The following is a 21,666-nucleotide window of genomic DNA, read 5'->3' as shown; positions in this document are numbered from 1 at the left end:
TTGTATCAGTCTGCAGTGATTTAAGTCAATAACCTTCTACTTTAGTACACATGTAGTTGTCAATGCATGCAAATTTCAGTTTAATACAGGCTAAAAGTGTTAATACAATTTCTCAACAAGTAGATAATGTGGAATGTTAAATTATGATGAATGTGAACCAATCCCTGAGGTGAGTTTTTTTTTTCAAGCAATAAAAATAGAAAAATCGTCCTGTTCTAAAGACCACTATTTTGGGTTTGTGACACTATGACTGAAGACATACTTGAGCAAGGGTTTCTCCAGGGCAGGAGATGGTGTGAAGGCACTCAGACAGCAGGCCAGGAGCAACCAGCCCCGCAGGACACTCTCCTCTTTATCCCCGTCCCAAGTGAGGTAGACCAGTTGGGATAGAATCTCATCTCGCATGCTGGGCCGAGTTTGGCTCTTCTCCACAATGTAGTTCCCCAACATCTGCTCTTGCCAGCCAATCAGATCTGAGTCGCCTGTGAAACGCAGGATCTAAGGAAGAGCATAGATTAGGAAGGATTCATTTAAATTCAAGCATTTCATACCCGGTTAAAGGTTTATGTTGAACTTCTGTGGTAAAAGATCCATTTAAAATACTAAAGCAAAACACATTGCTATATGTGTCAAGATGTTTTTAGACATTGTACTGACCAGTTTATAGATTTCTAGAGCTGTACGGGCATCATCAGGGTCCAGAGATGTCAAAGACTTCTGAAGTGGGTAACCCTGCGGTTGGCACCATCCGTCCTAATGGAGAGAAAAACAGATAATTGATGTAACAAATTAATTAAACAGATTCACATATATGACCATTGTATATGAAGTGGAAGACCGTTAAACTAAGAAGGAACTTTGCATGTTTTTCAAGTTCTAAACAGGTTAAACTTCACATTAACAGCTTACCTTCAGGACTGTGTTGGCATATTGGGAGAAAGGGTGTCTGTCAATGTCTAGGGGCAATGAGAGGTTGTGTTCTGCTTTGACCTTTGGTAGAGATACTTCAGTCACCCCTGATCCTTGAGGACGCCCTAAAAGGCATCATTGTAAAATGTGAAAAAACAAAACAAAACATGGAATACGAATATATCATTATGGTTTTACTTATGTTGATCATCAGTCACTAAAACACAGTTTTTTACAAAAAGCAATGAAGTGAAATTACATTCAGTACTTAAGACAGGTGACCTTTATATGAACATGGTCAATGATTAGTCTAAAATAGGCTAAAATAGGTTCAACCGTTGTGGGTCAGTAAGATTTTTTTTTAAAGAAATGAATGCTTTTATTTAGCAAGGATGCATTAAAATGATCAAAATGACAGTTAAGACATTTATAATGTTACAAAAGATTTCTGTTTCAAATAATTGCTTTTCTTTCTATCAAAGAATCCTGAGTTATTTTAAAATGCAATAATATTTTCACAATATTACCGTATTTACAGCATTTTGATCAAATAAATGCAGCTTTGGTGAGCATAAGATGCTGATTCATTTAATAATTAAACACCGTTCAATTTAACATACAGAGTTTTACATGGTCAAACCATTGAGAAAATTGTGAACAGGTTGCTTTTCATCAGTCGATTTTAGCCACATTTACACAAATAAATATGGAAACCTTTTTACAGTTAAAGCATTTTTTGACTAATTACTTAGACTTTTAACTGAGCAATATTATACAGCACCTATACTTCAACTGAATCAATAAATACTTCAATAATCTCAGCTCTTTTATTGGTTATTAAGTAGCAAGGACCTCACCCGCTGCACTGCGCAATCTGGCCGACAGTTCTGCCGGGATCTCCAATATTCCCACATCCTTTAGGAAAATTATAGTATTTTATTCTTTAACCAGGTGCTGAAATCTTGAGCAAAGAAGTCGAAAGAAAACAAAAGTGAAAAGAGTCTCACCATCTCTGAAGAGGTATATGTAGGTTTTGCTGCTTCCTTCACTCGGGTTCTATCACTATGTTCCTAATAAATTCAAAATACAAAAAGTTTTTTAAAGGCTTAACATTTAAGTTACTCTCTGTCCATTCACCCATTGTAGTGTTTCCCTTCCATCTTGACTGAAAAATGAGACATTCATTTTGTAAAGCTTTTCCACTCATTGATTCTATTACCTGTCCACGGCATCGTATGAAAAGGTAAACAGAACTATTCTTAGCAGCTGGGCACCTTTTATATCACAGGAAGACCATCCCTTGACACGCTCCTCCCCAAACAAAAGAATTACATGAAATACGAGTCACCAAACCCATTTTTTATCTTATCATTTAGTTTTATCATTATGTTTGATTGGCCTTTTCTGTTATGTGTATCATTGTTGCCATTAGTGCAGAAAACAAACACCTTTTAAGAAGGCCTGATTTGCACATACTGTAGGAATAAATCTGGGAATATTGTGGGGTGTTGACACAAGATATGCTTTACTTTTTCCAGTTAAACTTTTTATATTAAATAAACTTCTATCGGACAAGCAAAAATTTAACCACACAATGCTGCTTAACCCACTGAATGAGGATCACGTGTCAACCAGTCACCACTCACCAAATGCATAACAATTACTAATGAGATTTGACAGAGTACATGACAGCTCAGAAGGACATAGTCCAAACTGTATAAAACAATGGTGGGTAACAAGGAAACAGAACTGAAAGTAGCAGGTTACATAACTTAGTGGATCATTTAAATATAACACTATCAGTCAAAGGTCTGGACTGAATGTGTAAATATTTTAATTAAATAATTTATCAGTTTTGTACCCATGATGTACTTGACGAAGACTGAGAAAGTGTGGAGAGCTGTCATCTAGAATTTGAGAAACCTCAAAATATTTTGACATTACTTCCATTTGTGTTGTTTAATAGTTTTAATAACTTTACTATTATTCTACAAAATTGAAAATAGTAGACGGCATCCACAGGATTTTTGTCTTGTTTTCCAGCACAAATATGTAAACATTCTTGGTCAAGATACATTAACACTGTACTTGAGAAGCAAATTAACTTCAGAGATTAAGTATGAATTAAAAATTAATTGAGTTTATGTTTAAAACTAGACAAAATATCTGCCAATGGGGTCAGAAAAATAACCTTGTTTTCCCTTTGAATTAAGCTGATTTTTCAGGCCCCACTGACAGACATTTTTCTTATTTAAAAAAATAAAAATAAACTCACTTCATTTTGATGATTTTTTCAGAAAACAAGACTTAATATCTTAAGTCATTTTGCTTCCCAAGTAAATGGATCGTGATTTAAGAATGTTTAGATATTTGTACTTGAAAACAAAACAAAAATGCTGAGGAAAATAATAGTTTGAAGTGTAATAATAAAGATAGGTAAATCTAACATTTTTGAAGTAAAGCAAAAAAAAAAAAAAAAAAAAAAAAACTGAAACTTTCAGACATACATTTAAAAGATTTTAAAGTACATTTTAGATCCCATTAAACAAATCTTAAAGTCTTACATGTATATTACTGCTGTAATCTCTCTGTATCATTAATCTTTCTGTTTGCTATTAGCATGTGTAATATGGATAAATATTAAACCTATCTAAAATATTAAACCACTACCTACCTAGGGTGATATTAAAACAAACGTAGCAGTCCCCATGTAAAGTGCTCTTTCACTTTTGAAATTGTTTGAAATCCAAACAGAAAAGAAGTGGCGCTTAGGTGGGTCTTGGCAGAAATGAGAGAAAAAAGAAGTAAGGGAAAAGTAGAGAGACAATCTGGGATCAAAGATAAAAGGGCAGGTAGGCGGGTGGAGCTCACCTCACCTAACCATGACATTTGTTACAATTGTAAACACTCTTAAATGTCCCATGATGCACTAGAGAGACCAAACATGCTACATGAATCAGAGTATAAAGATCATTCTTTTTTTTTCATCATTGTGTATTGTTAGTTTTTTTTTTTTTTTACAAGACTGTGGAAAGCAGTTGTAATGGTATGTATATATGTTTTGTTTCATGAATAAAAATAAATAAATAAATAAATAAAACTAAGACTAAGAAGGAAAAAAAAAGACTGTGGAAAGCGCCACACTTTTTTATATTCAATTTTAAATGAAATTTGAATTATTTTCCTATAGAGGTTGTGCAATACAAAACTATGTGTGCCATTTCAAAAGCAATACATTTAATTTCACAATCTCATAAATTCACTCAGCATACAAACGGGTTCAAAGTCCTTCCAAAGAGTAAAATATATAATACTCAATTATTACTCATGAGCACACTCTGATCTCACATGTAATGTATGACAGGCATAAGCCCAGAAGCAGTAATCAATGAGACACTTAACTATAGAAATGTATTTAACTGTCATTGCATTAGATAACAAAATATAAAGCATTAATTAATGAATTGATTGATATAACTATTCATTCTTTTGAATGAGACAGTAAGGCTGATATTTACCGTATCGCATTAGCTGTCATATTTTAATAAAGTGGTTTTGGTTGCCTAGCAATGGCCACATAGGTAAACAGCTGAAATAGTGAAGCGTGTGTATTTGTATGTGTGCAAATTAAGCAAAGAAGAATCCATATACATACAGGTCGAAGAATAGAAAGAGCTACAGATAGATAGAGGGAAAGATAAAAGCTCTCACTCTCCAATGACGTCTCTTAATGGTGTCTCTGGTGATCATTATAGCTGCCCAGAACTGAGTGAAGGATTGTTTCAGTTTCTTGTAGTACTTCCTGTAACAGAAAGAGGGTGCCATTGTTTCACATTCAGTGACAGATTAACTTCTATTTTATCATGCTCTTAAAGTTGATCAAATGTGAAATCTCTGCACATACCGGGCTTGGTGGCCCCTGATGTGGGACTGGAGGACAATAGCCTTTTGTTTAAAGAAACGGAAGTTTCTTCGGCAGATGAAGCCACGAATGTTTCTCTGGATGGTGACTGCTGCCCATGTTTGGGTGCTACTCCATTTTTCCTCCACCCGCTGGAACAGAGTCTCCTTCATAAACACCTGTGTGTGTTCACATTAAGGGGAATAATTTGAGAGTGGATCTTTAGTGTCATGATAGTCAGAGTCAGAATAACCCAGGCTGGGGAAAGAGTTATGTTACTGTACCTTAGTGAGTCCAAGCTGGTACTGGCCTTCCTCTGCTCCTACAGTCTCCAGTAAAGTCACTACTTGCTCTTCACAAGACTGGTTTTCTGATCTCTGGGCTAATAACACACCATACCTGAAATTAGACAAAGAGACAGTGCTAGAAAATGGACCCATAAAAATGGAGGAAATTATAAGGAGGAAGAGAAGGTATAGTTTTGCCTATTATCTAATGTATCTACACTCAGGATTCCCATACGTTGTGACCAATAAAATATGAAATTCTATGATGTTTAAATGCTTTTTTTTCAGCTGTATCTTTATATGTTAGTGTATAATATTATAAAGCAGAACATAACTACTTAAAAATAATTACATTATACAGTATAATATATTATAAATATTTACTGCCGTTCAAAAGTTTGGGGTCAGTGAGAATTTTATTTTTATTTTTTGGAGGAAAGAAATCAATACTTTTATTTATCAAGGACAGTAAAGACATTTATAATGTTACAAAAGATTCTATTTCAAACAAATGCTGTTCTTTTGAACTTCCTATTCATCAAAGAATCCAAAAAAAAAAAAAAACTGTACAACTGACAGACCAACAACTGTTTCAACATTGATAATAATAATAAATGTTTCTTGAGCATCAAATCCTCATATTATACTGATTTGTGAAGGATCATTTGACACTGAAGACACTGACACTGGTGATGCTGAAAATTCAGCTTTGATCACAGGAATAAATTACACTTTACTATATATTCACACAGAAAACAGCTGATTTACACTGGAATAATATTTAATACTATAACTGATTTTTGTTGTATTTTTAATCAAATAAGCGCAGCCATGGTTAGCAGAAGAGAATTCTTTTAAAAGTATTTAAAATCGTACCGACCCCAAACTTTTGAACGGTAGTGTATGTTTCACTATAGTAATTTTCCTTGATCTTTAATATTGTATAAATTCCAATTACTTACAAGAAATGTAGCAGCTAAAAATCACAGAATTACATATTACAAAATATTTAAATAGAAACAGTTTTTTTTATATACACACACACATTAAAAAACAAACATAAAAAACTTTAAATATTTGTAGGTTTTTCATGACTACTAAAATCTTGTATACGTAATTCACAGAATAAGCACAGAATATTTTTTTTTACATATACAGTATATATTAATACTCGCTGCATGGGTGTTCTGGGTGGTTGCTAGCATTGATATGCTGTTGCTAAGGTGTTCTGGGTTTTATTATGTTGCTGTGTGGGTGCTAGATGATCACTAGGCTGTTTTGGATACCTAGTTGAATCCTTTATAAAAGTAATAACAGTCCTCGAATAACCTACACAATATAAGTTATCATTATGTCTCATACAAACAAAGATGGTGATGTTGACTGATATACCACTAATAATGTATTCTATCATAGTGTGCTACCTCTCCATGAACAGAGCAAAGGGGATGCGAATCGGAAATCCTTCTTTTCGTATGTGAATGGTCTCCAGTATCCCTCCATGCCTCAGCTGTGTGGCTATGTAGTCTACATCAAATATTCCTGGAAGCTGGAACAACACAAAGACATCAAACCGAGGTCAACCAATAAATACAGTTGTGCTTGATAAACTCACACACAGAATGATATGCATTTTGTCAACTTAAATTACCTTAACATAGTTGGGCTTAAAGCATCGTATGAATGTAGTTTTACACCTTAAAAAAACAAAAACAGAAAGAATAAATAGACAGAATCAAATCATGTACATATTCTCACAATGGACCACTACATAACTGAATGACAATACCAAATGTCCTGTGTACAACAAATACAGCAGCCCATTCATAGAAAATATTGCAGAATAAATAATTGTGACAATTGCCGACCTCTCCAAACGAGTGGTGAGCTCTAGAAGTGACTGCTGAAAGTGAGCAGCTACCGTTGTCATCTGGTTCCTGTAACCTCTTGCTCTTCCTAGCTCTTTCTGTTGGACGTGACGCTCCTGAACCTTCCGGAAGAGACCTGACACCATCTACACAGACAAGAAAACACACTCCTATTACCTGTTACAGGTCTTTGTTACCAAACATTGGTCCTTTAAAACTTAATGAGACCTAAAGTTTGCATAAATGATATCAGTTGTTGCTAACTCTTTTGTTTTGTCTGGATATGTTGACAGTCTCATGAATATATAATAGTAGACACATTACTGTGTTTCTTGCAATCTTGACACGTCACAAATCACTGAGGACGGTGTGAAGTGAGCTACCGTGAACACAAATTAGATGAATTTACCTGTGAACGACTGCGGGCAAAAAGCTCTAATACTTCAGGCCGAAACTGGTCATGATTTTTATTTAGAAAGTTGTGCACCTGGTGAGGAAAAACAAAATGAGCAATCCTTAGGTGGAATTATCAGGACAATCACATGGCATGAATACAATTTTTTGTGAATGCTCAGATCAGGCTTGCCTGGTACGTGACAGCTCCGGCATAGTGATATATTGTGAACACTGGCAGAGGAATTTTGGGCTTGGTGTAGTAGGGACTGTTGCCATGGTGATAGTGACATTTTTGCAAGAATGTGTGGTCTGTAGCCTGTAACAAAAAAAGAGGGAGAGAGAGCCAAAGAAAAGAGAACAGTGGACAAAGATGGCCCATAAATCCATTGTAGTATAAAATAATTTGCATTTGAATCAACAATGGGTCATTTTGGTGACAATTCGAGTTTTATGATATTTAAAATCACATTAGACACAAATAAGTAGAAGAAAAAATTGTAAATCCGTCACTGAGCTGTAGTATAAGAGTTCGACAGATATTGACTGAAATGTCTCTGGCTTGAAGCTGAAATGTGGAGTTACTTGAGGAAGGCAAGTCTGGTCATCCAGGATGCGAAGAATACCATACGGCCGTGCTGAGATCAGATCCAGACAGCCATTAGAGTCTCCCAGAACTATTGGATACCACTGAATCTGTTCTGCACTGTATTCCTCCTAACACAAACACACCCAGCAAAGCATTTGTTTTATTTTGTTCAGTCCCCTCAAGTATTCATGATTTCCATTCTTATCTGGCAAGCCATATTTAAGGTATATATTTAAATTACTATACATATTAAAAGGATAGTTGACCCGAAAAATAATTTACTCACCCTCAAGTTGTTCCAAACCTGTATAAGTTTCTTTTTTTCTGATGCACACAAAATAAAATATTTTAAAGAATGTTGTAATCAAACAGTTGACGGTATCCATTGACTTCCATAGTAGGAAAAAAATACAATGGAAGTCAGTGGCTATACGTCTACTCTCTGGTTACCAACATACTTTAAAATGTCTTCTTTTGTGTTCAACAGCAGAAAGAAACTTATACAGGTTTGGAACAACTTGAGGGTGAGTTAATGATGACAGAATTTTCTCTTTTGGGTGAACTATCCCTTTAAAACTTGTTCCCTTCAAGTATAATAGGTTCAGAATCTCCCCAGGGTACTAATACTTTCATACTTGGTCTCTAAAGTGGTCTCTTAAAAATTGTCAATATGATTGCTGAGGACAAACTGACCTGCTCTTGGGCCACCAGGGCTTTGTTCACAAACTGTTGCAGCTGCTCGTTGGCAAAGTTTATGCACAGCTGCTCAAAACTGTTCACACTTAGGTCCTGTAATACACATTTGTTCAGTGCTCTCCCACAGACTTCATAAGAGGCTTACTATATTTATTTAAAAGGCTTAACAGGTGGGAATTCTGTGCTACTATGCACAAATGCTTCAGCTATAAATGTTAAAAACATTTAAAAAAAATCAATCAATTTAACAGTAGAATTGTCACTTTAAGCCAGGTCATAACGAGGGACAAGATACCTCAAAGCCGTATATATCCACAATGCCGACGGTGCTGTCCATCTCTGTGGGGATCAACCAGTCATTGATGCGTTCAAGAATCCAGTCAAACAGCACAGAATACAGCGTCTTGGCAATGGCATCTCTGAATCAATAACAATCTGTAAATATTCCTCGACTACATCACTTGTCTGATGTAATTGAATAATTTCAATAACATTTAATCATCTAACCTGGATTCAATGGCACTTTCCACAGATAGAGGGCAGTAGATCCTATCATAAGTTGTTTCCTGCGGAAACAAATTAGGACATATTTCTTGTGAAAATATGATGTGACGGAAATCTTATGACTTTATAAAAGCACTTACTCTACCGTTCAAAAGTTTGAGGTTGGTAAGGTTAACGTTTTTGAAAGATTGTGCTAAAAGAATGCTCAAAAAGGCTGCATTTATTTGATCAAAACGCAGTAAAAACAGTAATATTTTTTATAATTTTAAATAACTGTTGTCTATTTTAATATATTTTAACTTGTAATTTATTTCTGTGATGGCAAAGCTGAATTTTTCATCATTCTAAAATGCTGATTTGGTGCTCAGAAAACATTTCTTATTATTAATGTAATCAGTAAAAAAAATCTTTAAATCTACATTAAATCTTTTGTTAAAATGTGTATATTTTTGAGCTTTAAAGTTCTTGTCATTTCTACAGTTGTTTTAGGGTTTCAGCCATCAACACAGTTCAACAGATTAGTAATAGTAAGGCATTTTTCACACTAAACTTGTTTCACATGTTAACATGTGTATTGTTTATGTGATGTGACTATATTATTGACACAAGGAGCATTTTATTATGAAGTAAATGTTTACAGATTGGCCCCATTCTCCTCCATTATAGGTTCCTCATTGTAACCTATTTTTTGCTTTTATTTAAAGAATAGAAGGGAAGAGTGGAAATGAATTGTTGTGGTATTATACATTATGCCACAAATGCTGTCGACTGAGCTTATAGCACAAGTCTATTTGATGTTATATTTACATCTGGAAGACGTATTTTTAAGAGTGTCTGCTCATCTGCAAGACGTCTATAGGACGTTTCCTGTCAGATGTCAAATAGACGTTTAGAAGATGTCTTTAAGATGTAATGATTTAGAATGCATGTTAAACTGACATCTTCTAAACGTCTATTTGACATCTGACAGGAAACGTCCTATAGACGTCTTGCAGATGAGCAGACACTCTTAAAAATACGTCTTCCAGATGTAAATATAACATCAAATAGACTTGTGCTATCTTGTACGAAACCCAAAATATTCCTTTAAGTCTGAGGACATGAGAAGAAACAAATGTGTATTTGGATAAGAGTTGCTTACAGTCACCCGGTGTGTGATGACTGTCTGTAAGGCCTCTGCGGACACCTGCAAGAGGTTTCCCACTCTCCGAGCCTCAGCTTCACTAAAAATACGGGCGACCTCAAACGATTCACTCTAATTTTGTGAAAAGACAAACACACAGACACACACACAGCTTATCGTATACATATTTTAAAGGATCTAACATCCTAAAATTGTCCATGAAAGGGAAACCACACCTCATAGGAGCTAAAGCAAATGTTGCCCAGTTGCAGGATTGATGACAGAATGCCCCAAATGGTTGCTAGTTGATCTGCATGTAAACCAATTGTCTCCAAGCAGTGGACCAAGAGCAGGAAGTCTTGCTTGTCATGCTTCCCTTGTAGCTCACAAGCCCTGCCCTTAAAAAAGCATTCAAAACAGGAATATTTAGAAATATTAGGGGGGAAAATCACAAAGAAACGGGCTATTCATGGGCTTTTCTTTTACCTGGTTGAGGTAGAAGTACGTTTCAGCTCCTTGCAGGTAAATATCCTGCTTGTCCCACTCATTCATCCCAGCCAACAGCTCATAAAACACATGGTAGTTTCTCTCCTCCTTGGCCTAAAGGAACACAGTTCCAGTAAATTCAATTATTTCAGATGTCCTAAAGTGCAAGCTAATGAATAAACATCTAACCTGGAAGACAATTCGTGATTTTTCAAGGAGATATTTTGACAATGATGTCCCGACAACAACACCACTGAAAAAAGAAATGAAGATCATATCATGCTCATTTAATGCTCACTGTCACTTAAATCAGGCTAACAACATGCAGTACACTTACTGGCATATGTGGATGTGTAGGTACTTTCCAAATCGGCTAGAGTTGTTATTCAGTATAGTCTTGGCATTACCAAAGCTCTCAAGAATGGGCAAAACATCCATTGGCTGATGAGAGGAAGATATTTCTTTGAGTTTTCTATCCTATTATTGTTAAACTTATTCATATGGAATAATAAATTGCTTTACCTGGCGTAATTTATCGTTTCTGCCTTGATACATGGAACTCAGGTAGTGGACAATGAGCTTGGCAGCCTCTGTCTTGCCTGATCCACTTTGCCCACTGTTGAGAAATTCAGATTCATTCAAATGTATAATATAGGAATATGCAAATGTGTAATTGATAATGTACTGTCAGCTGGTCATTATATATGTAAATTGCTATGGATGTGTGTATGTGTATGTGTATGTATATGCATATGTTTGCGTATGTATTTATATGCATGTAAAAATGTAAATGTATACCCATTATCCTCCTCACCTTATGATGATGCAGTGCTCCTGGGTGGAATTCTGAGATTGGCAAAAGGCAGCATCTGCTATGGCATATATATGACTGCAGGGACAGTGAAAATCAATCTTTCAACTTCATTGCTAATCTCTTATAAAAGAAAAAGAAAAACATAATTTGCCTACTGCTCATATGGCAAAAAAAGATATCTATAGCCAATCAATTCTTGTCCTCGTAGTGAAAGCACTCACGGAGCATTATTGTGCTTCTCTTTACCCTGGTACTGCTGTCTCAGATCCTCAGTGTAGATGCTGAGAAGCTTGAAGGGGTTGATGGACAGAAGCATATTGCCAATATACGTCTGTTGGTTTCATAAAACGTTTTAATAAAGTTGAATTTGAGAAAGAAGAACATATTCAATCGTATAGAAAAGGTAATCCATACATAAATGGAATCCCGATGAAATCGCTTCTTCAGATTCAGCAGAACAGAACTCTCACACACCTCTCTGGAAAAGGTTTTGATGTTTTAAAACAATTCAAACTCAACATGTCATTTGATATGCAAATTAATGTTTTGTTCATATAATTCACTCTTTACTACTGTGCCTTTTGTTTCCTAGATAGTTTACATGAGGAAATGTGCATCAGATGATTGACTCACTCCAGCTGTGCCAAATCTTCCACCTCATCCACCTCCACAGCTTGGCTGCTTCCTGGCATCATTACCTGAGACACAAAGTAAAGGAAGCAGAGCAGATCTGTCACTGAGAGCCCCCAGTGGGCAGACATGTGGATAACACCCACACTCTTTCCCAGCAATGACACCCTTCTCTGATTCAAACAATAAACTTGTAGATATCACTGCATCCCTTATAACATACACCGAGGTTATTTGCAATTACAAATGAGTTCAACACCAAGAATTATGTAAATTATTTTGCAAATATCGTACCTGTGTGCTGTTAAGTCTCTCCTCTAGCATTTTTTGGGTCGGATCTTCGGATTCCCATGGGCCTTTTCCATTATGGACTGGAATGATGTGAGCATGTTCATCATCTTGATACACCGTCCATTTAGTGAGCTTCTCCACCGTTTGATGGGGCAGGAGGTTTTCTGAACGCAGCCAGTCTTGAGGATCATCACACATCTGTTGATTCTGAGCCCAGTGTAGCTCCATAGCGGAGGGCAAAAGACCCTCACCCATCAGCTCCGCCACCTCTCGGTCTGCATCTTCCTCATAAGAAGGTTGCGTCACTCCATTCCTCCTTGTCTCGGACTCTGCTGATAAATCTGCCTTCCTTATATTCCTCTCCACTTCTTTGCTCTGTCCCACACTTACACCTTTAATCAAAGGTTTTGACATAGACAACTTGGTGATGTTTACTTGCGATACCCCAAGTTTTCCCTTGGCGGCTTGTAATATACTTGTACCACCGTTGATCCCTAATATTGGCTCTTTGTTGTCTGCTTTGACCTCTGGCTGTCCCTCAGTCACTCGAGAGTTTGGACTGCTATTCTTATCACTTTCACTCCCCTGAGTGTTTTTCTTGATGGACCTTAGTAGGCTAAGGTCTGGCTTGACTGGAAGAACCAGTCGAGCACCAGGCTTTGGTGGTTTACGCTCTGTGCTGCCTCCATCGCCTGTGCTGGTGCTAGTAGATGGACTGGTGGCTCCCTTTGCCTTGTCAATTTTGTTCATCCTTGGGAACACAATTGCATATTTGGCATCTCCTGAGTTGGCCTTTTCCTCCACATCTTGTGGAGATGAACAAGGCTCATCAAAAGAATCACCCTGGGGATCAGCTGTAGTACCCTCATCTGTCTTGGAATCCTTTGAGGATGATACTTCCTTCTTTGATTTTCCACCACCTGCCATTTTCATAACCATCTTGTGTCGGATAAGACTCCTTTTTGACTTGGTACTACTACTCCTCTTTTTTAATACCAAAGCAGAGAGCCATTTTGAGACCCCAATCGCTTGGGTGACTGCCGATATTTTTCTTCGAACGTGAATGCTCCTTGGCATCTTCTTTTGAATCCATCCTGAGACACGCCGCAATGTCGTCATGCCTCTTTTCCGGGCCAATAAACGCTCTGTTGACTTTGAGGACATATCTTCTTCAGGCTCAGCTGCATCTGGAACTATTTTCTCACATGCATCTCGTTTTGGTTCTTCAACAGCATTTACAGTGTCTTTTGAAGTTTCCTCTTTGGCGTTCTTGCTTTTATCATCTTTCCCTTTGCCTTTCATTGAAAATAGCCCACGAGATTGTCTGTTCAACAATCCTTTTGGGCCTTTTGTTGGGCTTTCTTCCTGTTGATCTGCTTCCTCTGTCTTGGCAATTGCCTTTGTTTTACTTGCCAACTGTAGAATTTGAGACTTACCTTTAGTGGTGCCAACTTTGGAGAGAGCCATTCCTTTAATTTTGACTCCTTTTGAAGACACAGAACCTTCTTTAGGGTCCTCTCCTCTAGAAGGCACCTTCTTTTGTAGTATCTTGGATTTTAACATCTTTTTCTGTCCCTGGAGGTGGACTGTCAGGTTTAGTGGTCCTGGTTTTGTTGATGAACGTGCCGTTTCTCTCAGTGTGCTCTCTTGCCCTGTATCACTCAGTACCTCCTCAGAGTCTATTTCTTCTAGTTCCTTCTCGGGTTCTATGATTTTACTTTCTGTATCAGAGTTGTCTTCGCTCACACTCTTCTTCTCCTCTTCTTCTTCCTCCTTTTCTGTTTTGTTGTCTACATCTGATAGCTCTTCTTCACCACTTAATACACTTGCGTCTGTCTCATCAGTGTCCTCGATGCAATCTGATCCCTCCTTCTTGTCATCCTCACCTTCATCACTCTCTTGCTCTGAGCTCTCTGCTTTCTCGCTCTCTGATTCATCCTCTTCGGTATCTACTACTTTAGCACCTCTACTTGTACCTTTTGCAGGAGTTTTGGCTAGACTTTTTTTCTGGTTAGGTTTTGATTTGACAGCTTTTCCAGCTCTCGCTCTTACGGTATTGCCATTCGTTGCCTTAGCAGGTAAGATTTTGCCATTTTGCTTTTTCGCTTTGGCTATTTGCCTAGAGGTCTCTATCTCTTCCTCTGGTTGTGCCTCGGTTTGGTTACTCTTTCCAGTTTTCTTCTCCTTATCTTTTTTGTTCTTCCCTTTCCCAGCTATCTCTTCCTTCTTTACAGATTTATCACCTTTTCCTTTCCCAATTTCATTATTATTTGAGAGAATTTGAGATCCAGTCTTTCGTCCTTTTTTCAGGGGAATTGATTCTTTTTTGTCTGTCTTTCCTGCCACTGCTTTTTGCTTCCCTCCTCTAGCCCTGGTAGGGGATTTGGCTGGAGGCATGATTCTCGGTCAAAGTAACCTCACTGGTCCTCTTTCTGACTTTCCCCCTCAATGTCAAGACATTTCTTCAATGACCTAAGAATACTAAAATATTTTCAAAGATTAAAAGATCTGTGTCAGGAAGATACTCCAAAAGCGTAATAGCATTATGTCACTATTAGAAAAAAAAAATTGTTTTACTTTTGTGCAGGTCTAGTGAAACTGATGCATATCAGCAACCTTAACTACCATGGGTGGAGATCATGTGTCATGTCTTTCAACTAAAGTGCAAGGTGTACCTGACCTAATGGTCACCATTAGGACTGGGTTTCAGGCATTTAGCTCTTCACTCTCAATAATGCCAATTGGATTAGAAAAAGACAGATACAGACAGTATAACAAGATACTTCCAAGTACTCAATTACTCAATTTCTTTTTTAGAAGAAATTCCAACATAAAATTAGAAATGGGCATTGATTCTTAAATCAAATGACCATTAACAATCAGAACAAACAAAAAATGTACTTCAGGCTTTCATCTGTGTACTACCGAATGACTTACCTTGGGTACATATGAGGCACTGAGGGGGTCTGGTGAGTATTTCTGCTAGTCTTGAACACTCCATGGATTGATTCTGTGACTAGACTCAAACACCAACACAGTCTCTCGGACAAAAAAACACACACACACACACACGTACGCACAAACTTTCAAGGGCTGTAGTGAATAATTTATATTTGACGATACACCATACAGTTATGCACCCATTCATATCGGCAGCTGCTGAACAGACGGTGGAAAGGTGAGAGGCTTCACTGCAAGGGTGACAAAAGGTGTTGATACATGAGAGAGCAAGAGAAAGACACTAACAGATGCTCACACATTAACAAAGAAATTCCAGAAGACATTCCGCCAAACTTTTCAGAAAAGTCTGTTAAGTTTTCTTTCTCCATCAAGATCCAGATTGAAATGTAGGATAAAAAAATTAAGTGACAAAACACACACACACGTAATGATTTTTATGCTGTATACAAACTATATCCTACACTAATCTTACCTCTAAAACTACCCATCACGGAAAACTTTCTGCACTTTCAGATTTTCAAAACACTTGATTTAGTATGATTTATAAGAAGTTTTCCTCATGGGGACCAACATTTTTTTCCCGTAAAGTCATAATTTAGTGATATTACTATCCTTGTGGGGACATTTGGTAACAAATGAATAATGTTGCGAATACCAGGTACACACACAAAAACTACAAACAACCTATGTATCAGGATAAAAAATAAATATTGAAAAAAGTTTTATATCAAAGTGAGTTAATATGAAATATTAAAGTGCATCCGTGTAGATTAAGTACATTGTCATTTATAAATTAGTCTTTTTTTGTCCTGTCCGTAAATCAAATGTTGTCTTTGTTAATAATTTCATTGCCATAATAGGGAAATAAATACAAATATTATGTTATTAGTTGTTTTTAATTATTTGAATCTCATTTATATTCAGAAGCTACTACTTGACCATACTAATATAATATATAACTTCTACTTTATATAACTTGCTTGTGCTGTGTGCACAACATCGTAAACAGCTATTCTCCATCATTCTTTAAAAGATGGTGTCCAATATCAGGTAAACATTTGAGCTACTGCGATTAGGGAACAAAGCATCTCTCAATAATAGATGATCAAAACTCATGGCAACTGTACATTTCCTTTCAAATGTTTTCAAAAGCTACAACCACCTTTAAGAGCCATAGATTACTACACAGATGCAAAGTTAGAGTTCACTTAGAAAAAGAGGGATATGGAGTTAATGAACCAATTTTGCTCTAGCTTTCTAATTTTGGGCCATTTTTACTATTTAAAATTAGACTAGTGAACTTGAACAAAATGCATGTTTTAGATTCTTTATATTTTAAAAAGATAGAGCAACATGTTCTGCCTGAATCTCTACTGCATTTATATATTTTAATAACCTCTTATTGGACTTCCCTGAATTAAACAAACTCAGACAGAATGAGAAAACTCATCAAAAATTATGAAAAAGACAGTAGTTTGTGTGAAAAATCTTTACTGAGAAGACTGTAGTGTGAAGTTACAAAGAATAATAATTAGTGTTCTCATACATAATCATGTTTCTACAAAAATATATTCTAGACCCCCCCCAAAGAAAACGCTAAATCGCATTTCAGGAGACAGTACCAAAATATTTCCTCAGATCAGAAAATACAGCCCTCCATAAAAGGAACCCACCGTCAAAACAGGTACGGATTTTCATATACACATATATTAAAACATTTGACTACAATATTTTAAAATTACATTCCTAAATTACATCATTCATTATTGGCATAACAAAAAAGTTTTACATTAAAAAAAAGAAATTAAAAACCTAGCCCCTCAGAAAGCTGTACACCCTAGAAACTACAGCATATGTACTACACAGTAGTGTACAAGTACCTATAAGAACTTTTATCTACCCACTGTTCTCATTGGTGTGGACGGGGGAAAGGCAACACTACTTTTGGAATACAGTAGGGTTTTAAATGTGTATGGGGTTTAAATGCAACGGTGTTATAGCATCTAGTGCTAACATTGCCTTGTCGTCCTACCCTAATTCGTCAGCAACAGCAAATGGCATCTTCACCCAGGTATTATACACCATCTACGCAAATTCTGAGGTCCTTAATTTGGTATAAAAGAAAAGTCATGCATTTAAAATTAAGTTAAAAAACAAAATTGTCAGTCTTTCAAATGCCACTGCATTTACTCAGGTTGCTGCACAGGTAGACGCTGGTGGTGTGAAGGTGGTCAGTCAGCATGTAATGGATTCAGTGGAGATACAGTGATTGGTCTTAGCAGGCACAGGTGGTGGTCCCTCGCTCTCTTCTCTCTGTCGTCTCCCTGGGTGTGGAAGCTCTTGAGTGGGAGGTTCCTCTCTCCAGGGCAAGGCTTTCTCGTGGTTCAGTAGTGGTACTAGCAGTAGTGTTCAGATCGTAAGCAAGACTGGAGTGAAGAGCGGATCCAGAATCGTTCAGGCACGGGGAATAAAAGGCTCAGTCTGTGGACGCAGCAGAAAGCAAAGAAGTGCAATGAACATAAAGCTCAAAGTTACATAATAATATTTGTTTCTAAACACAGATCAAGGATCAATTACACCTGTCATGATAAGGACATTTTATCTGACAAACTGTACCTTAGGAAAAAAAATTTCACTTTAAAATTTAAACAAACAAATAAAAACTATGATTTCCTCACACATTTATGTACAGTACGTTGTAGAATGTCATTAACAATATTGTAAACATAAATAAAACAATTATAATTTCAAATCTACATTAAAAACGAAAAAAAATTCTCTCTTTTTGGTCTTAGCTCATTTTACTTTCACACTATAGTTTAGTGATGATGAATAAATAAATAAAAAAATAAAAAAATGGACTGAGACCAAAAAACTATTTTTTAAAGACAGAGGAGATGAAAAGATTTGATCCACATTTAATAATAATAATAATAATGTTATTATTACTACAATTATTATTATTGAAGCAGTTTCTGTCTTTACAAAATATATATTTGGTCTTAGACCATTTTGCATTCACACTGTAGTTTATATAAGCTGGCCTTCCTGTACATAACATATTAATAATACCGTTATTATTAGTAGTAGTAGTAGTGGTAGTATTAAAGTTGTCTCCAACTGAAATTCTAGAGAAATCTACATATTTTCTCTTATCTACTTTTTCTTTGCATGTCATTAACATTGTATTATAATGACCTGTACAAACCAAAGAAATTTGGAATTACTCAAAATATGAAAAAGTGAACCCAAAGCACATCATGATTATCATGCACAATATGAAAACCTGACCCATTTTTAAAAGAACAGCTCTCAGAGCACCTCCAAACACACTACTGCTAGAAGGCAATGATCAATCTTCTCTCAAATTCTTGCAATAGGGCTAGTTACAATATGACTATTGGAATACCAATTTATGCTAATTAGGAATAGGAAATAAATTACCTCCATTGCTCAGGATATTGCCTGCTTTTGGCTTAGTCTTCAGATTGTTCTCTAGGAACGTCCTTTAAACAAACAATTGGCAGATTATTCAAACCTTACCGGCATTAATGAATATTAATAAAGTAATAGAATCTACATTAAATTAAATTTCTTACGTTTGATCTCCTTCTAGGGACTTCTGGATCTCCTGAAGCACACCTGTGTTAGAGCAAGATGCGATTCAAACAAGTACTCAAAGTTTTTTCCGCAAATCACTAAGACACTAAATACGACGAGTCCAGCAAACACCATCCTCACTGGAATTTCTTGTAAAGTACTCAGAAATGAGCTCTTCTCTTCATAAACAACAAATCAAATCTAATATCTTTTGCACAGATATTAATATGACAGTATTATTGTGCAGGCAGATGGAAGTGTTACAGATCATGCACACACGTCTGCACAGACCAGGCCACGATTAATCATCCAGCATGTTTAGATTATTGTTTTAGGCCAATTGCATGTCACAAAACATACACAACAAGCAAGATACAAACAAACTGATAATGCTCTGAGGTGTTACACATCTAAAGTACTTCAGAATATCCTGTCTAACTGCGATTCCTCATGTACTCACTCTCATCGTTGAGCAAAGCATGCTCCATTACTTGTCTAGCAGAATTCTCTGGAACACACAAGCACACTGATTAGTTGGGCTAAAGCTTGCAAATGCTTTAAAGAGGAGTTATAAATACAATCCATAATTGGTGCAACTCGCAGGTCACAACAGTGTTGTTTTAGTATCATTTATGTATATTTGAATATTTGATATATTTTGAATTAGCTTTTATTTTAATATTTTGAGTTTTCATTTTAATTTTAGTTTAAGAGTCAGTAATTTTGTTTTGTGCTTTTGTAATTAAAAATATATATTTATGACATATTTAGGTTTGATTTATTTTTCAGTTTAGATTTGAGTTATTTTAGTACTTCAACAAAGTTGTACTTTAACTTTTTATCCAACAAAAATGTATTTCAGTTACTTGCCAAGGGAACATTTCTAATTTTCATTTAATGTTTACATTTTATTTCAATGAACAAAAAATATTTTTAATACTTTTAGTTACCAATAACAACTCTTGATGACAGACAAATTATCTAATAAAATATAATTAAACAATGGGTTTCATTCACTAACCGTGTGTATAGAACTTTCGTTCTAACTTTTATTCTAAACATAAAAAAAAAAAAGTTTGTCTAATAACATGCACAAAACTCAAAATTATGATATTTCTGAGTGCAGGCTATATTATACCAGTATGTATGTATATAATATACCAGTATATATGCTTGGTGCTTTTATGAGTTTATGAGCTTTTAACAAAATTCCAAGAATTAATGTGGCACCGTTTCATCAATTATGGATTGTCTAAGCATGGACAGAAGTCTTTTGTATGAGTGACTTATAGGAATAAAATGGGGAAGCATTCAACAAAGAACCAAGAACATGCGCGTTTTAGGGTTGGTTGGATGCTTAGTTTGCACAATTCACACAGATCTAAAAAAAGAAAAAGAGAACTGAATCTCACCATATCCATCACTCTCCCTTTTGAAATTTCTGGAAAGACCAAACAAACAAACATCAATATAAAAACACTTATTAATCTTTGACAACAGGAAAGGAATAATGAATTCTGAACTATTACACAACTACACACACCTGTGTGCAGTAGGCACTCCATCTGACTGGTCCTTGTGGACGGGACTTGATGGGGTCTTGGGCCTCATTTGTAGGGGAGCCTCAACCAGACAGCGTGGTTCCACCACCAAGCGGGTGGAGAGAGAAAACCGCTCAAACTCAGATGGGGAGATCAGGTAGAAACCTTAAATATGACCAGACAGACCGTTTCAGAGTAGATACGTGAGTAAATGCACTGTGTGCATGTAAAAGTGAGCATTTCCTACCTTGGCCATATTTGGTGAAAACACAAGATGCGATTCCACTGACGTCTTCTCTTCGTATGCAAGGATAGTGGACCAGCATTTTGATGGAGGGTAGAGAGATGACATGTAGCTCACCCTGATTGGTCAGCACCACCAGGCTGCTCTCCAACTGTTCATCGGTCCGAGAGCCAAACCAAGCCACGCCCACACGGCGCACACGAGAGCCGTCAACTGCTGTCAGCTTCAGCTTTGACTTACTGCTCACTTTAGGCAGGGTAAACAGCTGTGCACACACAAATACAGTAAGACACACAATCTATGTTGGCAATGGGAGAAAAATAAATTGTGTCGTGCAAATTCTCACCTTAAATTGCTCCTCTGACACAACCAATAGATGGTGCGAACCATGCATTTCAGGACTGCGTGCCAGATCATGGGCCACCTCCAGGGGCTCGGGCAGAGGGGAGCCCTTGCCATCCAAGACCACCAAACCAACCACTGGAGCACGATGCATCAACTGAATCTCTTTAGCTGGGGATGAAGAAGCACTTTTTTTTATAGAAGATCTGTTTATGTAAGCAGGGTTTTGTGCACACTACTGTTCAAATTTTGGGGTCAGTGAGATTTTATAATTTATGCTATCAAAAACACAGTAAAAACAGTAATATTAAGAAATATTTGTACAATTATAAACAATAACTGTTTTCTATTTTAATATATTTTAAAATGTACTTTATTCCTGGAATACAAAATTGAACTTTCAGAAGCCATTAGCCTTCAGCGTCACATGATCCTTCAGAAATCATTCTAATATGCTGCTTTTGTGTTAAAGAAACATTTCGTATTA

At 36.3% G+C, this 21,666-nt stretch overlaps 2 protein-coding genes across 4 annotated transcripts in view; both read right to left on the bottom strand.

The window, feature by feature from the left end:
• Positions 1–13,343, bottom strand: part of myo15b (myosin XVB) — a 32,343-nt gene extending 19,000 nt beyond the window's left edge. The window contains exons 1-28 of the mRNA XM_056271401.1: positions 12,495–13,343; positions 12,204–12,268; positions 11,985–12,048; positions 11,792–11,901; positions 11,571–11,645; positions 11,279–11,372; positions 11,094–11,197; positions 10,946–11,009; positions 10,757–10,870; positions 10,507–10,668; positions 10,289–10,402; positions 9,151–9,209; positions 8,939–9,062; positions 8,641–8,736; positions 7,944–8,075; positions 7,552–7,677; positions 7,375–7,452; positions 6,966–7,111; positions 6,749–6,794; positions 6,522–6,646; positions 5,095–5,209; positions 4,814–4,989; positions 4,621–4,711; positions 1,917–1,979; positions 1,767–1,824; positions 910–1,034; positions 658–753; positions 263–498 (exon numbers count right to left, since the gene is read on the bottom strand). Coding sequence (XP_056127376.1) covers positions 263–498; positions 658–753; positions 910–1,034; positions 1,767–1,824; positions 1,917–1,979; positions 4,621–4,711; positions 4,814–4,989; positions 5,095–5,209; positions 6,522–6,646; positions 6,749–6,794; positions 6,966–7,111; positions 7,375–7,452; positions 7,552–7,677; positions 7,944–8,075; positions 8,641–8,736; positions 8,939–9,062; positions 9,151–9,209; positions 10,289–10,402; positions 10,507–10,668; positions 10,757–10,870; positions 10,946–11,009; positions 11,094–11,197; positions 11,279–11,372; positions 11,571–11,645; positions 11,792–11,901; positions 11,985–12,048; positions 12,204–12,268; positions 12,495–13,241 — 3,605 coding nt within the window. The 5' untranslated portion in view covers positions 13,242–13,343. The remainder of the gene's footprint in view (positions 1–262; positions 499–657; positions 754–909; positions 1,035–1,766; positions 1,825–1,916; positions 1,980–4,620; positions 4,712–4,813; positions 4,990–5,094; positions 5,210–6,521; positions 6,647–6,748; positions 6,795–6,965; positions 7,112–7,374; positions 7,453–7,551; positions 7,678–7,943; positions 8,076–8,640; positions 8,737–8,938; positions 9,063–9,150; positions 9,210–10,288; positions 10,403–10,506; positions 10,669–10,756; positions 10,871–10,945; positions 11,010–11,093; positions 11,198–11,278; positions 11,373–11,570; positions 11,646–11,791; positions 11,902–11,984; positions 12,049–12,203; positions 12,269–12,494) is intronic.
• A 3,583-nt stretch (positions 13,344–16,926) lies between these two features.
• llgl2 (LLGL scribble cell polarity complex component 2) overlaps positions 16,927–21,666 on the bottom strand; it is a 30,717-nt gene continuing 25,977 nt past the window's right edge. For 2 of the 3 annotated variants that reach the window (XM_056271399.1, XM_056271398.1), the window contains 8 exons: positions 21,184–21,350; positions 20,841–21,102; positions 20,596–20,758; positions 20,465–20,493; positions 19,513–19,560; positions 19,052–19,094; positions 18,897–18,958; positions 16,927–17,933 (listed from right to left, as the gene is read on the bottom strand). In XM_056271399.1, coding sequence (XP_056127374.1) covers positions 17,929–17,933; positions 18,897–18,958; positions 19,052–19,094; positions 19,513–19,560; positions 20,465–20,493; positions 20,596–20,758; positions 20,841–21,102; positions 21,184–21,350 — 779 coding nt within the window. In that variant the 3' untranslated portion in view covers positions 16,927–17,928. The remainder of the gene's footprint in view (positions 17,934–18,896; positions 18,959–19,051; positions 19,095–19,512; positions 19,561–20,464; positions 20,494–20,595; positions 20,759–20,840; positions 21,103–21,183; positions 21,351–21,666) is intronic. The other variant, XM_056271400.1, reaches the window with a different exon arrangement.

Source organism: Rhinichthys klamathensis, unplaced genomic scaffold (assembly GCF_029890125.1).
Source record: "Rhinichthys klamathensis goyatoka isolate OS25496 unplaced genomic scaffold, OSU_Roscu_1.1 h1tg000319l_1, whole genome shotgun sequence".
Lineage (NCBI taxonomy): Eukaryota > Metazoa > Chordata > Actinopteri > Cypriniformes > Leuciscidae > Rhinichthys > Rhinichthys klamathensis.
Note: the sequence above shows the minus strand (reverse complement) of the source record. Positions and strands in the feature narration are given on the sequence as shown.